A 25,920-nucleotide genomic window follows, 5' to 3' on the forward strand; every position below is an offset into this window, starting at 1 on the left:
ACAATTTGTCTGCTTGGTTCATAAGATGTCAAGTCTGAGACGACAAACTAGATGAAAATCTGTCAGACTAATGACTGCATGCACCGTTGGTATTACTACATTACGATTACTGCGATATTTTGTTACACCACCACAGTCTAGTATATACAGTCACGAAGCTCAATACGTAGTAAATATGCATCCATAGATAGTTGCTAACCACAAGGATCGCTAGTATCGCCTCATTACAGACAATGCGAAATAGTACCAGCACAGTCTATTGTTCCTAGCACCCTCACAACTCAAGCTTCGTGACTATATATACTAGACTGTGACACCACTAACCTTCTCGCCTTTTCCATCTGCCTTCTTTTTCTACTCCTAATTCTTCTACCGTTTCTTCTTATCTTTCTCGTTATCTTTCCTATTTGAGAGTCTCTTGCCTTTTCTACATTTCCTTCTTTTGTTCATTCGTTCTATTTCCTTTCTAGTTCTTCCTCCCTTTCCTTCTTGGTTTTATTCCCTCTCTTCCTCCGTCTATTATTCGAGCATTATTTTTACCTGATAGTACGATCAATAGTTGAATGGTTAAATAATGTAGATTACAAGATTTCGAGGAAGAAAGGAAAGGAGGGACGGACAGTAGTTATGTATCGGACCGATGCCAGTAGACCTGAAGGCAATTATTGCTAAGTGACGGCTAATTCATCACAAGATCCAACAAGTCTTCATGGATGTTAAAATTAGAATCAACTCCATAATTACGATTAATTACGAGGAGTTGCTAATGCTAACATCAGTGTTATCGCGAATGACTGCTTAAAACGTTTCTCTCTCTATCTTGTGACTATCTCGCTTGTACTGTAAATGGTTTACTTGTCATGATTTACAATACTTTGGTAAAACTTAGTTCTTACAAACTCGATGTACTACACAAGACTGAACTGGCACAGAACAGGCGGAAAATAAATTTTTTGTGTCTACGCAACACAGAGATAATGATTGTGCAGTGTTTTGTTGGGAACAAAGGCGCTACTTACAATTTAGAGAACAGTGAATGTGTTCATACATAATTAGGTAAAGGTAGACCTTACACATGCCGGCATCTCGCTCCGACCACTCTTTACCCCCGGAAAAGATCCGGTACTGAAATAGATAGGAGGCTGAGTGAATCTCGGGGCCGTTCTGGAAGTTTGGCAACGATCGAACCCCGGACTTTCCAGTTCGTAGCCAGCTGCTGTACCAACTGAGCTATCCGGCCGCTATTCTTACATAATTACGGGACAAATATTGAAATAATTATGTTTCATATATCGTACGTAAGGATGCCCTTTATCACCTACTCTGTTCAGTATCTACTTCGAGAATTTAGTGAAGAACTGCTTTCAGACCATGGGAGAGGTGATAGTAGGAGGAAGAAGAATAAAATGCTTAATATTTGCTGTTAATATGATATTGTTAGCATAAAAGGAGACGTTACTAAGTAGGGTTACCATCCGTCCGGCAAAAGGAGAACATGTCCTCTTTTTTTAATCATTTTGTCCTGTCTGGCAGGCATTAAAAAAATTGAAATGTTCGGCATTTCGCATTTCAACTAGAATTAATATGAATATTGAATAATATGCGATATTATGCATAGAATATCTAAACAAATGGTGAAAACCTATGAAAAAATTTAACTGCTTTCAGTGGTTGAAGCTGGAGCGCATAAAAACATATAATATGATGACCTATTGACATGCATTGAATTCTTACACCCTAAAAACGTCACTATTCATGATTCTAAGCTATTTTATCAATTTTATTCTGCAATGTACAAAGATATGCTAATCAAGTTAATTTGGACAAAGATTGAAGTTTAGATAAACAATGGTGCAAATTCTTCAATTCCAATAGTTCTGCGAGCACTGAAACTTTCTCAGAACTCTTATAAATATGTCAATTCTATTTATTTATCCCAAGTCACAATGGAAGTGTTGAGAGAGTATTTTCCCTAATATCTGCTCAGTGGACAAAAGAACGAACATGCATGCTAACGGAGACAGTTAGGTGTATCATCATGGTGAAATATAATTTCAAGAACATGTTCTGTGAACAGTTCCATAGAATAGCAACTATTGAGGGAACTAACTAAAGTGAACCATTGTTTTTATCTTTAATTTTGTCAATACCAATTTTTAAAAGTCCTCCATTTTTCACCAATGTTCTCTTATTTTAGACTCCATGTCCTCCTATAGAATATCTTCTCATTGTAATCCTATTACTGAGGGATATATATTGGAGCAAAGTGTCGGCTGTGAACAGTATGGGATGAAGATAAATGCAAACAAGACGAAGACCATGGTTATCGAACGGAAAATAAAGAAGGTAAACGTGCGAATTCGAAATGAGACAGTAGAACAAGTGGACAGCTTCAAGTACAGTATTTGGGGTTTGAGATGGTCTTTTTTCCTTAATTTCGCCATTTTTCCATAATTCATTCATATTGCCGGTCTTATATAAATGGGAAGGTACTGCAGCACGTACCATTTCGAGGATGCAAACATTGTAGGTTTGGGGGATAGGATACGCCACATGGGACAAGTAACCGTAGGCGCTAACGTATGAAGGAAAGAAGACTTTACTAAGGAGGATCGTGACGAGGAGAAGTACAGATGTGGAGGTGGGACAAGAAGGGATGGAGAATTTTATTGGACTGAGAAGAATAAGAATATAACAGACCAGAGTACCAAATTCTTCAGCGGGTGACTGTAATTGTGGTGGTCGTAGTCTTCATCATTGTCGTCGTCGGAAGAAGGACGGTAAAGAAGAAGACGGAAGAGGAGATGAATGGGGATAAACAGTGTCAAGTGTCAAATTCTTCTCCAGTTGATAATTTGTACGGACTGCTCATGATTTCGATGGGGGTGAGAAGTAGAAGCATAGGTGGTTGAAGGCTTGTGTGGGTGCGGGGATGAACTCTGTTTCCGCGGGACAGGACTTGTTGCAGCAGTCAAGGCCGGGCGGCGCCTCATCGATCGGCCCGGGCAGCTCGCCTCGTGTTGCCAACCCGCCGGCACGAGACTGCCTCGCTCAGGTCTGCCAGTCTCTGCTGACGGTGAGTTCCGACCCTTCCAGCTACACGTCCGGCTTTACCCACCGGCTAACCTATTTAGGAATGATTTCCTGATTCTTTACTACCGTCGCTGTGTCGTCTTCACTACTCATGACTCAATAGAGTTGAAAGATGTGATGTAATACCCAGCACCATTATCACCACATATTTCCTGCCATAGGCTAGTTTTTCCTTTTCCCTTTACTTCTATATTTTCCTTTACCACCATCACTGTGTCGGCTTCACTAATCGTGACTCAATAGAGTTGAAAGATGCACGTGATGTAATACCCAGCATCATTATGACCACAACTTTCCTGTCATAGGCTAGTCTTTCCTTTTCCGTTTAATTTGTCATCTACAAGGTCCTTCATAGAACAAAAGTGTAAGATTAAGGCCAGGTTGTCCACCGCTGTGGAGTAACGGTTAGCACGTCTGACCGTGTAACGAGCAGGTCCGGGTTCAAATTCTGCTTGGGACAAATTACCTGATTGGGGGTTTTTCCGGGATTTTCCCTCAGTCAATTGAAATAGAATTGCTGGGTAACTTTCGACGTTGAACTTCGAACTAATTTCATCATCATCATCATCATCATCATCATCATAATCATCATCACAACCACCATCATCATAATCATCATTATCATCCATACCATACTCCGGGTTAAGTTCACGATGTGGCATGCTGTACTTGCACAAGAGCGCGGCCGTTCGGCTACAAGTATCATTCACAGAACAGGAGAGGTAAGCACAATAAGCCTTAGGCTGCAGTGCAAGCCTTTGGATTCTTCCTACGTAAAAGAGAGAAAAAAAGCCAGGGGAGTTACTGTACTTTTTGCTTGGGAGGTGGGACAACATTTTTTAGGGAAGACTTTAAAGGGTATATCGCGTGGCGATTTCCTTCTTGTTTTCTTGATAAAGGTAAAGGTATCGCCTTCATATGCCATGAAGACACTTGGGGAGCATGCTTTCCATGACCTTGGCATTAGAATAAGGTGATGTGGTCGGCACCACGCTCTGACCGCCTTTTACCCCCGGGAAAGACCCGGTACTCAATTTTATAGGAGGCTGGGTGAACCTCGGGGCCGGTCTGGAAGTTTGGCAACAAGAAAAATCCCGTCACCATCCGGGATCGAACCCCGAACCTTACACTATTTTCCATACTGTATGTAAACTGGGGTAAACTTGGCTACGAAGAACATACCAGATGCACTGAACATAGTTTTAAAGTTCATTATTTTTTCCCCCTATTTCTTACGTATTTTTTTATTATTTTAAATGAAAAAAGGGCTGATATGGTTTAAATTTTATTTTTATTTTATGGTCAAGTTTCCACACTTTACAGTGCATTTCCAGTGTACACACATAAACCCAGTTTCTAACTTCTTATCCTATTCTACAATAGTAATATGAGCACATAGTTTTATTGATAACAGCATTTTAATTTCAATATAAAAAAGTAACAACATTAATGTAGCAAAGGGTAGACCTTGGTTTCATTTGTGGAAAGTTATTAACTAGTCTTCTATTTCCTAAGCGTTTATAAAAATGCAATATTTTAATATTAAAAGTACAGTTCTCACATTTGTTCCTTAGTAGTACTATATTATTATACATATTTTTAAATCTTAAACTCGGGGTGGGACAATTGCGCCCCCTCCTGCCCTAAATGACGCCTCTGTATAATTGTAAGGCTAAGGGGGTAGCAGTTTGTGTGCCAAATTCAAGCAACTAATCGCGATGATTGACGCAGTTGTAACCAATATCATTGCCACGAAGGTTCAGTCAAAGCTCAAAAACCTAACGACTTACTATCAGGAGAATCGGGATTCGAATCGCGGAAGATTGCGTCAGTTTTTGCTGAACAAACAAGTTTCGAACCGATATTCTCTTGTATTTCAGTTGCTGTCTGTATAATTTATTCTCTTTTTCATTTCCTTGTTGCGTCTTATCTTTTTTAAGTGTTGACTCATATCGACGTAATTTTCCTCCATTGTATTTTATCTACCGCAGAAACTGATGCTGCCGAACAGAAAAATTTCGACATTCACTGTATTATTGTGGCTATGATCTGACCTATTGTAATTCTAAAAAAAAAAAATGTTCATACATACATACATACATACATTACTATATTATATTCGTTTGTTTTTTTGTTTATTGTAGATGGCTTTTCTAGCATGGTTTGAAACTGAGGATGACAAAATAATGTACTTTGCTGTGTTGCATCGGGATGGGAGCCAAGGCCCTGCTTTGCGTGGACCGTGGTTCCGGCACCGTAACCACCGGGCTCAACTTTCTCTGTGCGTCCAAGGTCGTGTTGACGGCCCTCGGTTCATTTCCCGTAATGAAATGAGTGTACCTCTGTCTCTCTTGAGTCACCCCTTAAGAACTGTAACACGTGGCGCTAAGAAGAAAATTCCTATCCACAATGGCGAATTACCTTTGTGTCGTGTTGGCGTGTACTGGAGTGTTAAGCACTATCGTGACTTTCTCCAGCGCATTTCACTCCGTTACGTACCGGCTAATTCTGCATGCACCGTTGGTGTTATTACATTTCGATTACTACGATATTTTGTTACACCACTAACCTTCTCTCCTTTTCCGTCTGCCTTCTTTTTCTATTCCTAATTCTTCTACCTTTCCTTCTTCTTACCTTTCTCGTTTTCTTCCCCATTTGAGAGTCTTCTATCTTTTCTACAATTCCTTCTTTTATTCATTCGTTTCTATTTCCTTTCTAGTTCTTCCACCCTTTCTTCCTTGGCTTTATTCTCTCTCTTCGTCCGTCCCTCCTTTATTTTCTTCCCCTTTTGCCTTTATTATTTGAGCATCATTTTCACCTCATAGTACGATCAATAGTTGAATGGTTAAATAATGTAGATTACAAGATTTAGACGAAAAAAAAAAACGTGTTCAGTACTCTGACTGATCATGACGAGCTGCCAAGTTGGGAGGGGAAAAAAAAGCATAAAGTGTACACGATGTCTCGGCTTTTAGCTTTTGAATATCGTCGTTGTTCCTGCAATAACTCCTGTGTGACATATTTATCGATTTTCAGATTTTTGCTCTATTAAATAACTTAAATAGTGATACAGCAAATAATAAAACCTCCTATATTTCTTTGTTTCGAAAATGTAAGAATTCACAGTCTCCTATGTACGGCTGCCATAGGATGAATAAATGTGTTTTTTCTTCCTACTGAAAAATTTTATGTTTTGCACATAGGAATTATTGCAGGAACAACGACGATATAATCTGAAAATACATAAATACAAAGTTACTTTACGTTACACGATGCCTTTACTGTGAGAAATGAAACCAGTTTTTTTTTATAGATTACCATAAGGTTATAGTGGGATTGTTGATGTCTGTCTGTGCTGTGAAAAATCAAACCAGTTTACTTACTGTTAGGTTATCACCTGGGTGGTTGATATTGCTTTGAAAAGTCAGGCTCAGTTGTAGCCCTGATCACAAATATAACAGATTGGCCATCCCCATGTTAAAAATGGTAATTTGTGGAAGAGAACAACCACCAGGATCGCCACCGTCGATTGGGAACGACCGCTAGATTTATTGTTTTTATTTTAATTGGTTATTTAACACGCTGTATCAAATCAACTACTATGTTATTTAGCGTCGATGAGATTGGTGATAGCGAGATGATATTTGAGATTGGTGATAGCGAGATGATATTTGAGATTGGTGATAGCGAGATGATATTTGACGATATGTGGCTAAGAATTCGCCATAGATTACCTTATATTCACATTACGGTTGGGGAAAACCTCGGAAAAAACCAAACCAGGTAATCAGCCCAAACGGGGATCGAACCCGCGCCCGAACGCAACTTCAGACTGGCAGGCAAGCGCCTTACCCGATTGAGCCACGCCGGTGGCTCGACCGCTGGATGGAAATAGGCTACTGTTGCTCCATGCAATTCAAATGAAAGTTATAACGTAACTTCTTATGCAGTAGCTAGATGGCAGCATAGTGAAATTGATAAAAGTTGTTGTCATCAAAGCCTACAAGGCTGATCAATCTGTTATATGTGATCTGGGGTTGTAGGTACTTCTACGTCGCAATTCTACCTCAACATTAAGTTTGCTCCTATATTAATTTGTTCTTCAAGAAAACCAAAGCAGAAAATGTACTCTCACACAAATATGCTGATACAAATGACATTAAGTGTTATATTGCAGTTCGGGAAAGATCGGAATATGTGAGTGGTACATGCAACCAAGATTGCAATAGGGGAGTTGTAGGAAACACGACTTTTAAGCTCTATTCAAAAGAGAATTTTAATAACCCTCTTTTTTTGACGGGCAAACTATAACCTATTTGTCACCAAGAAGAGAATAAAAAAGAAAGAATTATATTCCTTCAATTTTAATGTAGATTTTTTTATACTTCCAAAGATAACGAACCGAGGATTCATCATCATATTTTGCTGCTGTTTATAATTTTATTATTAACTAGGTGTATAAGTTTAAAAGGATATGAAACTGCTGTTCCATTTCTTTCTTGAAATTTGTTAGCTGTAAAACTCACTCCCCCCGTCCCACGTCTAATTTCTCTTTGTTTTGAGAATAAAATGTTCGTCTCTCAGAAGTTTGAGGAACACGATTCCTGTACAGCACCGTAGATACGATGCCCACACTAAGGGGACGAGGGCACTGAGAGCGCGTGGGAAGAGAAGACGGGAGGGTGGAGTGAGGTAATTTAAAAATGGATCCGAGGAAGTCGTACTTGCTGGATTGTACCAGATATTGAACCAATGAATTCTTGTCTATACAAGAGAGTACTTTCTTATGCAGCACCGGCATTAAGCTCTTGAATAGATGCAGAATATTTGTGGAGTATAGGACTAAGAAACTGTGGAGAGGAAGATGGGAAAGTGAAATAAAGCATAGACTAAACTTACGATTATGCTAACATTTAAGCCCTTCTGTAAAGTAGCGTACATATTGGACAGGGAATTAAAATCTAAACAGCTTGTGCGATGTCATACCCGAACACGGGTCAGCACCTACTTTAGGCACACAGGTAGTTCCATGCTCCGTCAGATGAACCTGCGGAGATAGTAAAGTACAATAATATTCCATTACAGTAATTGTATATTTATTGTTGTTTATTGTTAGTAAAATAACATGTACAAAAATACAATCTTAGTTCTTCCCTGAATGAGTAAAAACTCGTGCTCAGGGAGATATCTAAACACAGAAATAAACACAAACAAAGATAATCATTTGACACAAACTGGGTCAAGAAAAAAAATTACAGGAATAAATTAAATTTAAAAATACAATTTCAATTTTAACAATTTAAGTCATATAAATACATATACATATTAAATCAATATATATTCTTTAAAAATTAAATTCCTAACTTTATTTTTGAAATTTCTGATACAAAAATTTTCCAAATTTGGGTAATTATCAATTATTTTATTGTATAACCTTGGACCAAAGTAGGTACCATGGCTCAGAGCTGTGCTTGTGAAACACTTTGGTTCCTCTAGTCGTTTAAAATCGGATCTTTTAGTTCCATATTTATGATGATACAATTTGAATTTATTACGATTTTTATGTATGAAGATTAATAAGGCAATATAATAAATCTGTTTAATTTTCAAAACATTAAAATCAGTGAACAAATGCTCGGATGAGTAATCAATTCGTTTATTAAGGCATATTTTAATTATTCTTTTCTGAATAATTATTAGTGGATTGAAATTAGAAATACATGCATGTCCCCACCCTAAAATTCCATACTTTAGAATGGATTGAAATAAAGCTAAATAAATGAGACGTAAAGTATTAATAATTAATATTAATATTCAAGTTCCATAATTTTATATTGTAAGACATAACATTAATCGGTTACAGCACCGAATCTCCACTCATGTCCGAGTCCCAATGATACCAAATTAAATTTTCGTTCAAAGATTGATTTAGTACAGGTTTCTTCCAAACATTCCCGTTTCCCATAACATTTCATAATTCCTTCATAGTTTACTATCGGCGTTATCACACATGACGCAGCAATGAGAAATTATTGCACCGTATTACCACAGTCTAGTATATACAGTCACGAAGCTTGAGTTGTGAGGGTGCTAGGAACAATTGACTGTGCCGGTACTATTTCGCATTGTCTGTAATGAGGCGATATTAGCGATCCTAGTGGTTAGCAACTATCTATGGATGCATATTTACTACATATTGAGCTTCGTGACTGTATATGCTAGACTGTGGTATTACCTTCTCCAGGAGATGAACACCAGAGGATCCATACGGCGAACAATTTACAAAGCAGCAGACACGGAAATACCCGAAATTTAAGTCGACGCCTGAGTGTTGTAGTATCAAATCATGCAAGGAAGCACGCAAAGATGTTGAGACAGATTTCCTCGGAATACTCCAGTTACACCAAGCGTTCTTCCACAATATTTCCATATTCACAACAATCCTACCATTCAGTTTTAATTGCATTATGCGTTACATGTGAAAACCCTGTGTATTTTTCGTAGTCTGCTAGTCTGTAATTTCATTTATTAATCAAACATTTTTAATAAGAAATAAATATCTACAATAGAATTTATAGAATTCATAAACCACATTCCCAACTTCTTAACGGCGTTAAAAATGTATCAAACGCTTTCTTGCAGGCGTTCAATTGTTTATTACGAAATATGGCAAGTTTGATCATCCTTTTCAGCCGTTCATTGTATGACTGTTTTAAAATATCTTACCAGGCAATAGTTGATCGTTTCAAGAATGTACTTCCGACGTATAGTGTATTTCCAATGAAATAACGCAAAGCAGTTGTATGTTTTGGTCCTTGTTTTTATGAAGTTTGAAGAACTCTGTTCTGGATTCTTGGAAGTAGACTATTCACTAACGACAAGAGGAACTCTTACAGAGTTAACGAAGCGGGTACAGTTTTCGGAGAATGATCAGTTCTTAATCTAGGTCTAATGTCTACCAACACTAAGTGCTTTTGTTGCTGTTAATGAGTGCATAAAGGTGCCAAACTTTTGCATTCTCTCTTTCTCCGTTTGCGCGTCTTGCCTAAGACAAAGGCGCTCGTGTGTCGCAAGGGTTAACAACAATAAATTGGCCTCATCTTGATGAGCATTGTTGCGTGACGAGCGACGCGTTCATCCGAGAAACTAACGAAGAGTATGGTTTTCAAGTGAAGATCCTCACTGGCAAAAATGTTACAATACAGTTTATTATTTCACTGACCTAATTGAACATTTTGAGTTGGTTTGGGGGATGCGTTGTGAAATATCTGTTGTGCGCTGTGGAAAGGGCGTAGGCCTAAGTCAAAAATTTATTTTGAGTTAAGACCTCCTTGTGAATATAAAAACGTACTTCTTCAGATGGTAAAGAGGACATACTTTCCATAATGATGTTAGAGCATCAGATTTCCAGACGTCGCTATGCGTCGTTTCAAACTTTGCTTCTGCTGTATTGGAAACTTGCAATTTATGACTTACGGCCTTTCTACCGCGCACCATAAATATATTCCTGATTTCTTTTGTGTGTCATATTGTAACATGATTTTAACGTCATACATATTTAAAGAATAAAAAATTGGGCAATTAAATAAATTGCGCAATGTCGATGTCGCATATTTTCTCATTTCGTTCATACATAAAGGAACATCAGACGGATTTGATCTTCGAGATTTGCTGAGCACGTTATTTACAAATGGCTTTTAGAGAACCCGAAGGTGCATTGCCGCCCTCACATAAACCCGCCATCGGTCTCTATCCTGAGCAAGATCAATCCAGTCCCTACCATCATATCCCACCTCCCTGAAATCCATATTAATATTATCCTCCCACCTACATCTCGGCCTCCCCGAAGGTCTTTTTCCCTTCAGGTCTTCCAACTAACATTCTGTACGCATTTCTGGATTCACCCATACTTCTACATGCCCAGTTCCAGCTCAAACGTCTGGATTTAAAATTATTTTAGGCGAATACAATGCGTGCACTTCCGTCTTATGTAACTTTCTTCATTCTCCTGTAATTTGATCCCTCTTAGTCCCGAACGTTTTCCTAAGCATTTTATTCTCCAACACCCTTAACCTCTATTCCTCTCTCAAAGGGAGAGTCCAAGTTTCACAACCATACAGAACAACCGGTAATATAACTGTTTTATGAATTCTAACTTTCAGTTTTCTTGAAACAGAATAGACAACAAAAGCTTCTCAATCGAATTATAACAGGCATTTTCATATTTATTCTGCGTTTAACTTCCTCTCGAGTGTCATTTCTATTTATTACTGTTGCTCTAAGATATTTGAATTTTTCCACTTTTCAAAGGATAAATTTCCAATTTTTATATTTCCATTTCGTACTATGTTCTGGTTACCATAGTTGTAAAAACCTGTATAAATTATACCCTTCTAATCTTAGTTCCTAATTCTGTTGTGTTGCTATACAAAACTCGTCCTATATCTAAATTTTCAACATTTCATGTGCTTTTCCTTTTCTGATATTCAATGTGTATTTCTTGAAAGGTGATATCGCACGAGCTGCATATGCTATAATAAAAAACAGTATTGTTGAAATGTAGGCTATTAATTGTGTATTGTTTTTTATCAATTATTTTAAATAAACTTTTCCGTATTGCCACAGTGGCGCAGTGATAGAAAGCTAGACTGCTTATAAGTAGATTTGCGGCCTTGTAGAATATTGGTCCGGTAGTTTTTGTAGAATTAGTAGCACTGGTCAGAAAAGAAACTTGAATGAATGCATTATTTTTTAATTGAAGGGTTGCAGCAGAATCATATAAAACCAACGACATGCCTTTGTAAACCCAAATAAGGCTCTAAGCTGGTTATGGTATGAATAATAATTTGGGCGTATGTGTAAGATATAAAACAGACATTTGCAGCCGTGTGGAAGGAATTTGTGTTACTTCTCTTAAACATTACATTTTTCTATCAGTAATTATGTCGTGTTTTCGAAGCCATTCCTTTGACACATGTGCACTTCAGAGTATATTTTCTCATCCGGGTGGCCACTGCATTATGGTAAATCGATCCTCAGTATTTGCATTTGGCTTCATTCTTGTTGGTGATGGTTTTTATGCAGTACAGTTCCCACTAGAACACTGAGGTGCTCCTGCCTACAGAAGCCCTTCATATGCATTTACTTAGCTTCTAGATCTTTACGAGTTCCAGGAACACCGTATACCAGAAAAATGTATTTCTAATAAGGTAGGCTAACATGCTTTCTTCCTGTTGAAACTGTTGCTATATAATCACTCAGGTAACTTTTGGAACTTGAAGCCTCGTATTGTAGAAAAATGTTCTTGTGAAAGTATTAAATAGACTCTTTAAGGATAAATTTTCATGCTCCGGTCTAGAATCGAACCCAGGATCTCATATGTAGTCAAGAATACTGACAGCTAGACGACGAAGCCGTATGTTATAGAATTTGCTTATTGGTAGTCTATATCGTCATTTTAATAGCATTGCTAGGTAACATCGCCCATTGCATATGCCGATAGTCGAACCTTGGTGTATGTAGGGTTGCATTATATTCTATGAATGCTGCTAGAGAAAGTGCCAATTCGTATTCTATTCAACATTAGGGGCTCAGGCTCAAATTCCGGTCAATCCATACCTACTGCATTTATAACTTTCGTTGGTCCACGCAGAACACGGGTTTTTTTCTGGGTACTCTGGTTTTCCTGTGACATCCCAACAATTTTCAATGATGATAATAATAGGTCTAATAATAATAATAATAATAATAATAATAATAATAATAATATTATTATTAATAATAGTAATAATAATAATCATCATTCATTATGAGTGTAATGTAGACGCTCCGCCTCGGGTGCACTCTGGATAGTCTCTGATGAATTAAGTGCTCTATACTTCACGGCATTAGCGACGTCTATGAGTCTCGCTCGGAGTGAGGGAGAATGACTTCAAAGTTTAAGGGTCCTGCTGTTGTAAAAAAATAAAAAATAAATAAGTAAAACATAAACTTTTACGAAACGCACAGCAGCAAATTATTGTCTTCCGTTATTTTTATATACAATAACAGTTTGTTACTTTTTTATATAGATTCTAAAACGAATTATTATTATTATTATTATTATTATTATTATTATTATTATTATTATTATTATTATTTATGTAGGCCTATTGATCATATAAATTTTATATTTACATAAATCTGTTGTCAAGTTGTTACTAAACTTTCACCTCCCTTTTAAAGGTGACAGTTTCAAGAATAGGCTATCATAAACAGACTGTTGCAGCAACGCTACCTGAAAGTTTCTGCAACGTTGACTTCTTCCGTCAGAATTGAACTCTAGCAGGCCGTATTCTAGTATCATATGTTAATTATTTTTATGAAAATTTCCCCCGAATGAATTGTTTATAGAAATTTACATTGAAGGACGCTTGACAAATTACAATCACATTGTACAGTCAGTGTTAAAGGCGTAATAAAAACAATGAGCCAAGTACGGCAGTAATTCTCTATGAATATTTGGCGCGAGATTTTTTAGTTTTTGCAGTATGTTATAAAATAAAAAAAATCAATGTTTGGAGCTACATATCATCTCCTTTATCAGTGAAGAAGGCAAGAAAATGAAAAGCTGTGTACTGGGTCCATTATTAAGAGCTATTCTCCAAGACTTTCATGGTTGACGCTGAACATCATAAAAGTCTTCAATTGCCTTTCGGATTTTGCTACATAACAGGCTTCGATTGCGTTTCGGTCAGCTGATGGCTTCTCGTTAGAGGAGACCGAAGTTTGAATTTGTGTCATGCATATCGCTTGAAATTTGTATTGGACAAAGTTACTTTGAAGCGGGTTTGCTTCGGAGAACATCTTGGTGTAGTTGAAATGGTGATGTGTATTTACGTAACTTGGACACTGTGTTCTTTGAAGCAGTAATATTAGTCTATTTTCCTCAACGTGGGTAACTTCAGGGGCGGCTCGGCCATAAGAGCTGCAGAGCTGCAGCACTCCCTGCTTTGACAGGAAAATAAAAGTAATATTTATTTTAATTTGTAGAAGAATTGTTACAGCTTTTATTGGTAAATTGCTTTATATTTCATCTGGCCGGGATTATGTACTATTATCTTATGCATAATCTTTTTGCGCGTCGACTGTATTAGAATTGACACTGCATTCAAAGTCGTCCTGGGATCCGCAGGGTGGTCAGCTCATAGAGAATGTGTCTTGCAAGGTCAGGGGGTAGAGAGGTGAATGGAAGCAGAGGGAAACTGCCGCTGTTTAAAACCCATATTTCGCTGCAGTGGCTTGCAGAGCCAGGCCACAAGGGAAGATCTTTCCTCCATTCTCACACCGCTATTGTAATGCTGCGTCAAATGGATCCCCTTGAAACTTAATGACAAAATTTTAATTTTCTTTTCACATACTTATTGTTGTAGAATCTTATCGAGTTAATATAACGAAATTAATATGCTCTTTTGCCTTAATATTACGTATATATCCAGCCTCCAGCATAACCTAATATTTGCCTTAACTCAAAATGATTGCACGATTAGAATCCTTTTGATATAGCACGTAAAATACGAATGATACTTCTTTTCCAGTTTTAGAAAATTGTTGACCATCAGTATATCTGAGTGTTGCTTTGGTGTGACGTCTTAATACCGTAACTTAACCAGTGCAAATGTGCAAGCATGAGTGTGTGTGAATTACAGAATATTAATTTTATTTTTCTCAACTTTTCCTTGCGGAGAATATTGATGTAATGAAGTGAAATTAAAGGGTCGTCCGTTATCCGACTTAAATCTTAAGCTTCATCCAGCCGAAATAGTGCATATGTGTAAGGAAGTATAACAATGAAATTTACGCTAAGTATTTGTGGTTACATGTATGTGAACAAAAAAAAATCTATTTTGTTTTCCTTGCCTCCTCTTCGGTGGTGATGCTGCATGGACTAGGAGTGGTGTGACACATTTAGGACATTTTCCCCTAAACAGCAAAATGCACGAATCTTCGCAGTCTCACCTGAAAAATGTTGTTTCATTGGCTATATTACGCAAAACTATTACTGCTGTGCAATTAAGTGAAACGAACAGAACAAACATTCTCAAACGTAATCAAGAAGTGAGAAAAAAAATCGTGAAATTATTTAAAAAAAATATTGATTGTATCAAATTTTGTGGCCAATATGAACTTCCCCTTAGGGGACATGATGGAAAAAGATTCGAAGAACCCTGATGTGTTTCGTGGGTTGCTACAGTTCGTGAGTAATTTAAACGAGCCTCTCAAAAATCATTTGGAACATGCTACTGTTTAAGGTTATTCTAAGACAATTCAGAATAAACTGGTAGATTGTAAGTTGAGTGTCTGCCGATCTGAAATTCAGACTGAAATCGATGGTATTAGTTTTTCTTAGGGATTAGCAAATGGTCCCACAGACATCTCCAAACTAAGTCAGGAAATTTTGGTTTTTCGATATGTAGTGCATTTATTTTTGTCTTATACTTATTAGTAATGGTATCAAGAAGTGAAATTTGTATGTACCGAAATCTATTGCAGCTCTCTCAATCCACAAGTTCACGAGCCGCCACTGGGTAACTTGCTGGAGTTTAAATCATAAGATAGGTACTTTTTCCTCTGTGACTTTTGTATGTACTTCCATTAAGAAGAAGCTGCTGCTGCTACCTATTTTATACATCTGATCCCAACGAGGTTTACCCTAACAGACGTAGTGTACTAAAACAATAATTTTATACTGGAGTTTGGATGAGGTTAAAAAAGAAAGATCAAGATAAAACATTGAACAGAAAATATAAATTCGTTTCTTAATAATTAAACACTGTGTATTCCATAGAAAATATTTCCTAGTAGGCCTATCGCCACATAATTCTTGATTACACTTGTCACTATCTCTGTCCCGAGGGATATCTCAGGTTTTTGTTTTCCTCGCCATTCAACGAAACATTCTGTTATGCAGGGGCGGCCCGTCCTTATGTGCTACAGTGCTACAGCACAAAGGTAATTTTTGCTTAAATAATGTATTTGCAATACCACCATAGTATCTGATCTGCCATTTGACAATTTCCCGTGGTTATGTTCATGACGCGTTATAGTGTGTTTAGTCTTCGCTCTTCGCTCTTTGGTGCCTCAGGGGGTACGTTGTGCTACTCAAAACTCTACATGAGAATGTAGACAATTAATGCGCATGTGCGAAGCTGAAATCACTGCCCTGATGGCTATTTTTACGCGGGGAAATGCTGTAGTCAGCTTCAGCACAACACAGCTTGGAGATTGCAAAAGTAAAGCGTAACGAAAGAATGCTTGTTTGTGGAAGAACTCGGAACTATGTACAATGTATTTGGTAATTTAAGTGTCCGACTGCTGCTGCCATCTACCTGTTTTTTTAGGTTCCTCCTGAATCAGTCAGCAAGAGACGGAAAATGGAATCCCTGAAAATTGATGCCAAGGAAGTATATGACCGTATAATTCAGGAAACTACTCATCGTTTCCAGTCTTTAAGCTACCTGACGCAACAATATTGTTAAACAGCAAATTTTCTGGCAATTTTTCGCATAGCCTAATTTTCCTGAACGCGAACTTGAAGTTGCTGTCAACAGCTATACTGTACTGAACAAAAGAGTGATAAAGACACAACTTTGAGTTCTATACGGAACACCTGCCTTCCGGAATATAGATGGCTGTTCAATTGTTACGTTACATAGTCTCCAATTCACAGGATCCATTCTGTGAAGTAACGAAGTTGTTAAATATTTTGTTACAACACCAATGACCACTGCTGAGCCAGAAAGATGTTTTTCTCGCTTAAAACGCATAAAAACGTTTTTAAGGAACACTATGTCCCAGGATCGCCTCACTGCTCTTGCAACACTGTCAATAGAAAAGAGTATGATGTCCAAGATGAAGGGTTTAACACCAGGGTAATTGACAGGTTCTGCAGTAGGAAGGAACGTTGTATGGATTTCATATTTCGTCACTAGGCGAGTCTCAAATTAAGATAAATACATATAAATGTATACAGTAGGCCAATATAAAAATTGTAGCACACTCATTATTTTGACCACCAGCCGCTACTGCTGTTGTGATACCTTTAGCACCAAAGAGGAGACTCGTAACTGAAATTTGATTAATATATAGGCCTACCCATTATCCCAGAAATAAGGAATGGTTGATTGGTAGATGTTTTGTTTTTCAGCATAAACTTTCTCTTGTTATGTGATAGAAGATTCGAAGCAGATGGTCGATCTATTATTTCAACTCCATTTTTTTCCTGTTATCAATACGACGGTCTGCTGATATTGCTGCTAGTAGTACTGCTACTACTACTACTCCCTGTTCTGGATATAAGCAATTTCACATGCTTATCTATACCAATAATACATCTGTAGCCAAAATTTTTCTGGTAATTTTCGATTTTCAAAAAATAATTGGTGTTAACATGTATAATTAACCATCCTGAAACCGAAAATCGCTTTTTTGAAATTTTTGTTTGTATGTCTGTCTGTCTGTCTGGATGTTTGTTACCTTTTCACGCGATAATGGCTGAACGGATTTCGATGAAAATTGGAATATAAATTAAGTTCGTTGTAACTTAGATTTTAGGCTATATGACATTCAAAATACATGATTTAAAAGGGGGTTATAAGGGGGCCTGAATTAAATAAATCGAAATATCTCGCTTAAGTTATTATTGATTTTTGTGAAAAATGTTATATAACAAAAGTTTCTTTAAAAATGATTTCCGATAAGTTTTATTCTATGCAAAATTTTGATAGGACTGATATTTAAGGATATAAAAGACTTTTTAAGTAACAATACAATACATTTTCACCGCCGCCTCAGATTATAGCGTTGTTGTTCCTGCATTAACTCCTATGTGCAAAATATAAAATTTTTGAGTAGGAAGAAAAACAAATTTATTCATCCCATGGCAATGGTACATAGGAGATCGTGAATTCTTACATTGTCGAAAGAAAGAAATATAATTACATATCACTATATATGCTGTATCACTATTTAAATTATTTGAAGGGTTAAGAACTATAGTGGGGCCAAGCGCCATTTACTGAAGACATAGAAAACAAGGGTTAAAATTAAATTATTACCATAATTCAATGGAAACATATAGCAAGGAATATAAGTTTACACATTAAAACTAAATGATATGTCAATCTTCATTAAACTATGGTTGCATGTTATAACAATTAAGAAACATGTTAAAGGAATTTTCATTGCACCAAATGAGTGTCTCTGGATCAAAATTATCGCATTTTAATTTTTTAAATACAATTTAAATTAAGTAACATATTAAACGATTTATCCTTCTACCAAACACGAATGTTCCCTGGATCAAATGTCCTATTTTAATTATGTAATTACTTTATATTTATTTCTAACGGGTGTAGCGGAGCGCACGGGTACGGCTAGTATTTAAATAGGCTATAGTTTCTAGCTACCATCGTAGTTCAGACAGTAGCGTATTGACCTCAGAAATGAAGCTGCACTCAGATATGGGTTTGAATCCCGTTTGCACCGATTACCTGGTTTTGTTTTCCCTAACTAAAGTGAGGATCAGGAATCCCATTGCGAAACCTCGGACTCATCTCGCCATGTACAATTTCGCTATCATCATTTTAAAGGTTTGAGTTACGTGTTGACATTAGTTATTTTCAGTTCACTTTTAATTCTGTTTATATGCAGAGTGATGCACTTGCCTCTTACTATTGAGTTTTATGCAACTCTGTGTTTTATAGCATGCCGACGAAATTGCGGTACCTATTTCTAGGAGATTTCAATGCAAGGTTGGGTGTGAAATTTCTATACCTCTAGGATGGCTTATTCTTTAATTGAAAATTGGTAACTCTGCATTTTCTTTACTTACAAAAGAAAGCTAGCACCAGTTGATATGGGACATTTTCTTCGTTTTAAAATGCTAATAAAGAAGCACCAATGATAGATTAGGTTGGGTTATGCTGACACATTTTAATATCGTATTATGTTTATTTATTTAGAAGTAGCTATTTTAGGTGTTAGTGTTGAAAGCACATCCATTTTATAATACATTACCGAACTGTTGGCCTCATTTTTCAGTACATTCACGACACCGCTGGCGTAGAATCGATGAGAAGCAAATATGTTAAATATTTCGGGATTCCCACTTTAAAACAATAGCCTTGAGTAACATAGTATTATTAGCTACAAATCTAAAACACCTGATCTTGTATGGCAGGCACACTACTGCCTTTTGAATTTAAGTTATGAATATGAGTATCTACTGTGTTTATGGAATTGACTGTGAATGTGCAGGATTGTAATTTCATATAAATAAGGTGCAAGTAGTTAACCTGGTACAGTAAAACTTATTCAAAGAGAAATTCCAAGGGACCGACATTTTTTCCGAATTGAGTAACTTTTGCATTACAGAAAACTACCCAGATCTTAAATAAATACAGAAAACTACTCGTATCTTAAATTGTATTAAGAACTTAATTATCGCTATTACAAGGGGCAATCAATACGTTTCCAGACTACCCTGAATGTAGGCAACACACAGGACGTAGAAAACGGAGAAGTTATCTAGAACCAGGGAAACGCCTGAAACCTAAATGCCTAAATGCATCACTTGAAAGGCAGAGAAGTCTAGCGTATATGGAGACATTCCAGGAAAAATCTCAATAGGTCCTTCACACGTTTGCACAAAATCACGTGTAGAAGCTCAGTTCTTAAAGACAATATATGACGCTGTTTGATAGACTGACTCAACAGGCATCGAAACAATGATCTTCAGTGACACGTGCGTGCATGTTTAACAGTACAATAAATACAAGTGCAGTTCGGAAATATATTGATTGCACCTTGTATATACCTTTATTTGTGAGCGAACCTCGGCGACGCTGGAAACGTAGGTTATGTACTTTTGTTATATGGATATTTTTAAATCTTGCATTGGTAAACCACTCCCATTCTACCTCGTTGAATCCTTCGTTCCCGGTTAGCTTCGCCTTCCTTTTCATTCGACTGTTTCCTTGCAGACACTCGTTTATTATTTCATCTTTTTGTTTAAGCGTGTCGTAAATTTACTTTTTGCCACATTTGAATTGCGTCATTATTTGCCATACCGAGAGCGACAATGTTACATAGGATTTTTCCGTGATGTTCACTGTTACAAATGCGAAATAATGACTGGCTCATTTTGTTAAAAATTCTGACGAGGGTTTACTGTATTTTTAGACTAGTAATAACTTTTAACCATTAGCACAAAGAATCTTGGCATAGTTAATGATGCGCAGTAAACTAGCAATTTGCAGTTTATCTCTAGTCCAGTGTACCTACCTGTTTCATAATCCTCTTTTACAATTTTCTGAGAAAACCCATGGCAAATAACTGCTCTTCTTTCGGTACAGTAATACTCTAGCTTGTTAAAGGTTTGCCTGATATGAAGTTACCTGTCTGAAAAATAACTCACTGACTGATATTAGTAACCGGAGTGAGTGATTAAAGTTGCGATGTACAAAAACCGTACATATTTTTTTCCGCATTATAGAAGTAGTTTTTTTTAAATAATTTCTGAAATATTGCCTTCTGTTTCCGCATTGGGAAGATTCTGCGTTATACAAAATAATAACACTACAATACCTACTCTGTCTGCCGGGATTCAAAAAGCTGTTCATGTTGGACAAGTTTCCTTCTTATTCAGGTACATTCTTGCACAAGTTCTGCAGTATATGGCAGTGATGTCAAAGCAAGCGCATTTTTCTGACCTTGACATCGTGCGCGGGCAGCAAGCGCTAAGTATGCAAAGAGGAAGGGTTGTGTATATGAATAAGCAACCTGTTTAATTAAGAAAACAGTGGTGCACAAACTTCAAACGGAACGTGAAATTTTATGTCGTTATTTTTATATGGCTTCTTTCTGTTTAATATTATCTATATTGTCTGTAAAACAAAAGTACTAACACTGATTTCTTAATATTGCACTTGTGTTTTAAATCTTAATAACATAATAGAGAGTTAAGAAGGAATATTCACTTAAATTCCATAGTAGTATAATATTATATTGTACTATATTCATAAAGAAAGTGATATTCCAAAGAAAGAGATTGAGTATGGCATGATAAGTTGGAATTTATATTGATGGTATCTTTAGCCTTACAAAAGTGATCAATAAACTAATCAAAACAATATTACAGTACAAAGCAAAGTTACCTAGGTACTGTATCTGTTTTAAGTGTAACTAATATTACACAACAAAACTCTTATCGCATTATGCTTTTAAGGTGATATTTGTGAGCAACTTTCTATCATCAGAATATTAAATTATTTTCTCGAAATCTGCTGAAGCTATAGAGCTGACATTTTTACAACACATGGGCACGTATCTTTTGCTTATGATGTAACAGTAGTTATTTTGTTAATTCATTTCCTTACAAACAATTTCCATGCGAATATTTTCAAAATTTTCAATACACTATCTTCAGTAATACGTATATACGGTATATTAGATTTACGAAAACATTCTGTAAGGCTACTAAATAAATAGGCCTATACCTGAAAATTTCACTTTACTATACGAAAAGTTGAGAAAATATTTCTTTTGAATAAAAAAATCAAACTTGTGAAAAATGAGCATTAAAATTAAAACTTACATTCTTATAATGCACTTATACTTCTCAGGCAAATCTAAATATTAACATGGATACAGTTTTAATAAGTTCTCTTCCCTTTATCTATTGAATCAGTGCTGGCCATCCCTGAATATAGCTCGACCAAGCGGCATATACCACCACTTTCGTCTGTCTCTTTCCTTTCCGCTGTAAAGCGCTCAGGCTCTCCTGGGCTCTAAAGCGCGCGCTTGCTCCTGTGGGCATCAATTGATATGCCTGGTATATGGCCTGTTTTTCTGTAGATTGTGACTGTCAGCAAGCACATATGTTGCTTTCCTGGTCCATTTGTTAAAGTCCAGTGATTTGCTCCATGTAACATATGGGAAAAATACATGTATTACTGCTTTAAACCATGATATCTTGAGTCATATTCTTTGTTGCAGCTGTAAGACTGAACGAGTATATCCGGCACTATGAGGAGCTGACATACGACCATGAGGATGTGCATCGCAGTCATGTCCGAGCGCGGCGGTCTGTGTCACGGGACAATGCCGTCCACCTCTATTTCAATGCTCATGGTCGTTCATTCAATATTCGTTTGAAAAGGGACTTGACCACATTCAGCAATAATCTGGTTGTGGTTGGGCCCTCAGGCCAGGAAGAAGATCTCGAGACTTCCCATATTTACCAGGGACATATACTGGGTGAGTTGCCCTCATTTTATCTTTTTGATGTAAGTCCGTTCTTTGCTATTTATATTAGAGAGGTATAAAGAAACTATGCAGATTTTTGTTGAAAATGATGGTGCTTTGTTAATATCTTCTTCTTAGCATTCTTTAGCATTATTCATATTTGATTAAAATGGTATAAAAGCATATTTTTAGTCGTATTACAATTTTAAAATTAGTCACATCTTAAGTTATTTAATTATTAACCACATTTTTGTGTGTATATGGTTTCTACTTTAAAAGCCATTGTTTTAGCGTTTTGTGAATATTTATAATTGATTTGCTTTTATTGTTTTAGGGGAAGCAGAAAGCTATGTTTATGGCTCCATAAGTGATGGAGTGTTTCAGGGTAAAATCGTCTCACCAAAGGGCTCGTATTATGTGGAAAAAGCCCATTATTACTTTCCAAAAGATTCCAACAAAACTTTTCACTCAATTATATATTCTGAGAGTGACATTCAAGATCCTTACGAGCACTTGAGAACAGGTGGGTTCTATTCGACAATAAATTGATATTACAGTGTACTTCTACTTTATGTTCTTTGCTGTTGATATTTGAGAAAATGTGTTTGTATGAGTTTTATTCATTTTGCTTATAAATGTTTTAGTTGTGCAAAGTGAGGTATTTTCGATAAACAATATTTAATTTGGTATGACTAATAAACTAACGAAGCTATGGCGAAAAAATTAAGGTAGAGAGAATTGGTTCATAATTTTGTGTTTGGCTTGCAATGGAGCATTTGGCTGATTCCACAATGCATTTTCTGTGTGGAACAGTTGTAAGAAACAGAATGAATTGTACAAGTTCAACATACTTTTTGAAGGAACTTCAGTGTCCAGGATGACTGGGAACCAGCTCCTTTACGGACTGAGAGGATAGGCCATTGACGCAAATATTGAACAGTTCAAAACAAACCTCATCCTCATAAAAAAGACAGTAAGGACCGAGTAAGGATTGCAGTACAGCATAGCTTAATAGTTTAGCGAGATTATATTCTTTAATGTGACATCTTTCGGAAAGAAGTCTTAGAAGAATTTTAAAATAGAGGTTGTTGCCCATAGATTACATTATGTTAAAGAGCTGAAGAATAAGATTTGACATGCAATTGAACACATTAGTCAGGGGTTAATGTGTTTGAGACATGTCGAGTTTCCAGTAGTGACTTCAGCAGTGGATTGCAAGTGTCATTTTTAAGAAAATATATAAATAAGTTATTAGATTTTTTAAATACGTATTTAATTCACTCCATAAAGTTTTATCACACTTACAGTAGTTTACTAAAAAATCCCTTTTTGTATTTTATTTACTACAAAGATTTCGCTCAAACTAATAGTTCCTTTCCCACTCTTCTAGATACTACTGGAGCTAAGGAAATTAAGGTCACATATGTCAATATGTCATAGTTCAGGCATTTATTTACTTACTGTCTTTTTCTATAAAGTCAGCTCCACAGTTTTTCCACTATTAAACAAGTCTCTGTACCTCTGTATTGCAAAAGCAGCCATTGATTCAAGTGAAGCACTTCTTAACAGTTTTGATGACATCATTATTAAAGAAGTGTCCTCAACATCTATCTTTCATTCAACCAAACAGATGAGGTCTGATTGAGCAAGATGAAGATTATATGGTAGTAAATGTGTCAAGATGGTCCATAAATATTTTGCAGTGCCCTTTTCTTATCAAGTTGTTCGCTTTTTTTATGTTAAATAAGAACAGATTTTTTTTCTTATTGCAAGATATAGTCAAATTTCGTAGAAACTTTACAATCTGGCTTAAATATGAGGCATTATGTTCGGAGTAGTCATCTTCATATAGTGATGGATTGGAGCACAAGTCTCAAGTTCTGATGATCATTATAGATTAATCGGACATTCAAGTATTCATCCATCTCTAGTTAAGATCTGAGTTCTTTTCAGCAAGGTGCGAATTGCTTTGCAGGCCATGTTGGAGGTTGTGGCATCACAGATGAAGTGGTGCAGTGGATGGACCGCATCCAAAACTCTGTAGAGGACGAGCCTACACCCCCACCAACCCCTGCAAAGCTCCAGGCCCCATCACCTCCCATAGCAGAGGTGAATCCCCACCACAACAAATACAGCCGTGAAGCCAATGAGGGAAGTGGCAGTCACCATCGCAGCAAGCGAGGGACCAGACTAAAAGAGGAGAACAAAAATACATGCTCACTCTTCATACAGACTGACCCCCTCATCTGGAGGCACATCTCCGAACAGGTGGGTCTTAGTTACAAATTAAACTGCACATTGTTCTTACGAATTAAGGTATGGTCATACATCGCTACTTTTGCAGTGCTGCAGTACAAAAAACTGCGCAACTTTTGTACTGCGACGTGTGAACAATGGTGCAACCCGAAAAATAGTGGCTGCCGAACCTGCTGCCTGCTACTTTCCCATGCTGCGCGCAGCTTAAAAGTAGCGACGTGTGAACAGGGTTCTCAGGGTTGCAGCCGCAGCATTTTTGATATCGGTTTTGTTGAAACTTTTGCTGCAGTTGCAACCAGTGTTACCACCCAAATGTGCCAATGATACTTTTATTGTTTGGATATATTTTAATGTTAAATGTGATGAAAATAAATTATTTGTAACAGTTATTAAATACACAACACAGTCTGAGCATAATTGCTGACGATATAATTCATCTTTTTAAATTTTCCGTAGCATAGTTCCAAACAGGAGGGTTGCCAGCATTGATTACTTGAATATACTATTGGTTATCATTTAAGTATATAGGCGTTTTTAAAAGCTTTATAGTAAAAATAATGTCAATTTCTGAATACTAGATATGGCAGAAAAGCAAATAATAGATAAGGAAGCTTTCGCATGAGTTTCTTAATAATGCGAACATAACATAAAATTATTTAGGGCCAAATTAAAGAAGTACCTAATTTCTCACGCCTTCTATTCTGTAGGTGAATTCATGACATTCAATAACACTTCATGAAATTGATACTAAAACTATGTGTTGTACTAGTAGACTATATTGTAAATCTCGTCTGTATATGACTATGACTATAAATTAAGATTTTATAATAGTATTAAGTTTTTTGACTTGTTCCATATTCTAGCTGTAAGCATGTATGAATACCATGGAATGTTAATAAATACAATACAATACAAAACCACAAAATGTATATTGAGAAGTCAACACGGAGATGGAAACCTGCAGCATGACTGTGGCTGCAAAAGTAGCGCCTTGTGTGTGAACAGACTCGCAACCTCCAGTTGCAACTTTTGCAGCACTCGGGTTGCGCAGCACGAAAAGTAGCGTGCAGCGCGCTACTTTTGGCGTACATGTGAACACGACACGCATCTTTTGCAGCTGCAGTACAAAAGTTGCGCTGCAAAAGTAGCGATGTGTGATCGTACCTTTATTCAGATAATAATATTAACCACATTTATTGAACGTGTAAGAGCTGCTAACCTTGTTTCTGGTTAAATGCACTGTTTACAGTACTGTAATTGCTGATTAGAACATGATAGATGCCAAAC

General features: G+C 36.7%; 1 protein-coding gene across 3 annotated transcripts in view; it reads left to right on the forward strand.

Moving 5' to 3' along the window:
• The window catches only part of kuz (zinc-dependent metalloprotease kuz), a 100,863-nt gene that overhangs the window by 39,074 nt on the left and 35,869 nt on the right, over positions 1–25,920 (forward strand). For all 3 annotated transcript variants that reach the window (XM_069847310.1, XM_069847312.1, XM_069847311.1), the window contains exons 2-4: positions 22,129–22,389; positions 22,712–22,900; positions 24,353–24,645. In XM_069847310.1, coding sequence (XP_069703411.1) covers positions 22,129–22,389; positions 22,712–22,900; positions 24,353–24,645 — 743 coding nt within the window. The remainder of the gene's footprint in view (positions 1–22,128; positions 22,390–22,711; positions 22,901–24,352; positions 24,646–25,920) is intronic.

This window comes from Periplaneta americana, chromosome 15, assembly GCF_040183065.1.
Source record: "Periplaneta americana isolate PAMFEO1 chromosome 15, P.americana_PAMFEO1_priV1, whole genome shotgun sequence".
Lineage (NCBI taxonomy): Eukaryota > Metazoa > Arthropoda > Insecta > Blattodea > Blattidae > Periplaneta > Periplaneta americana.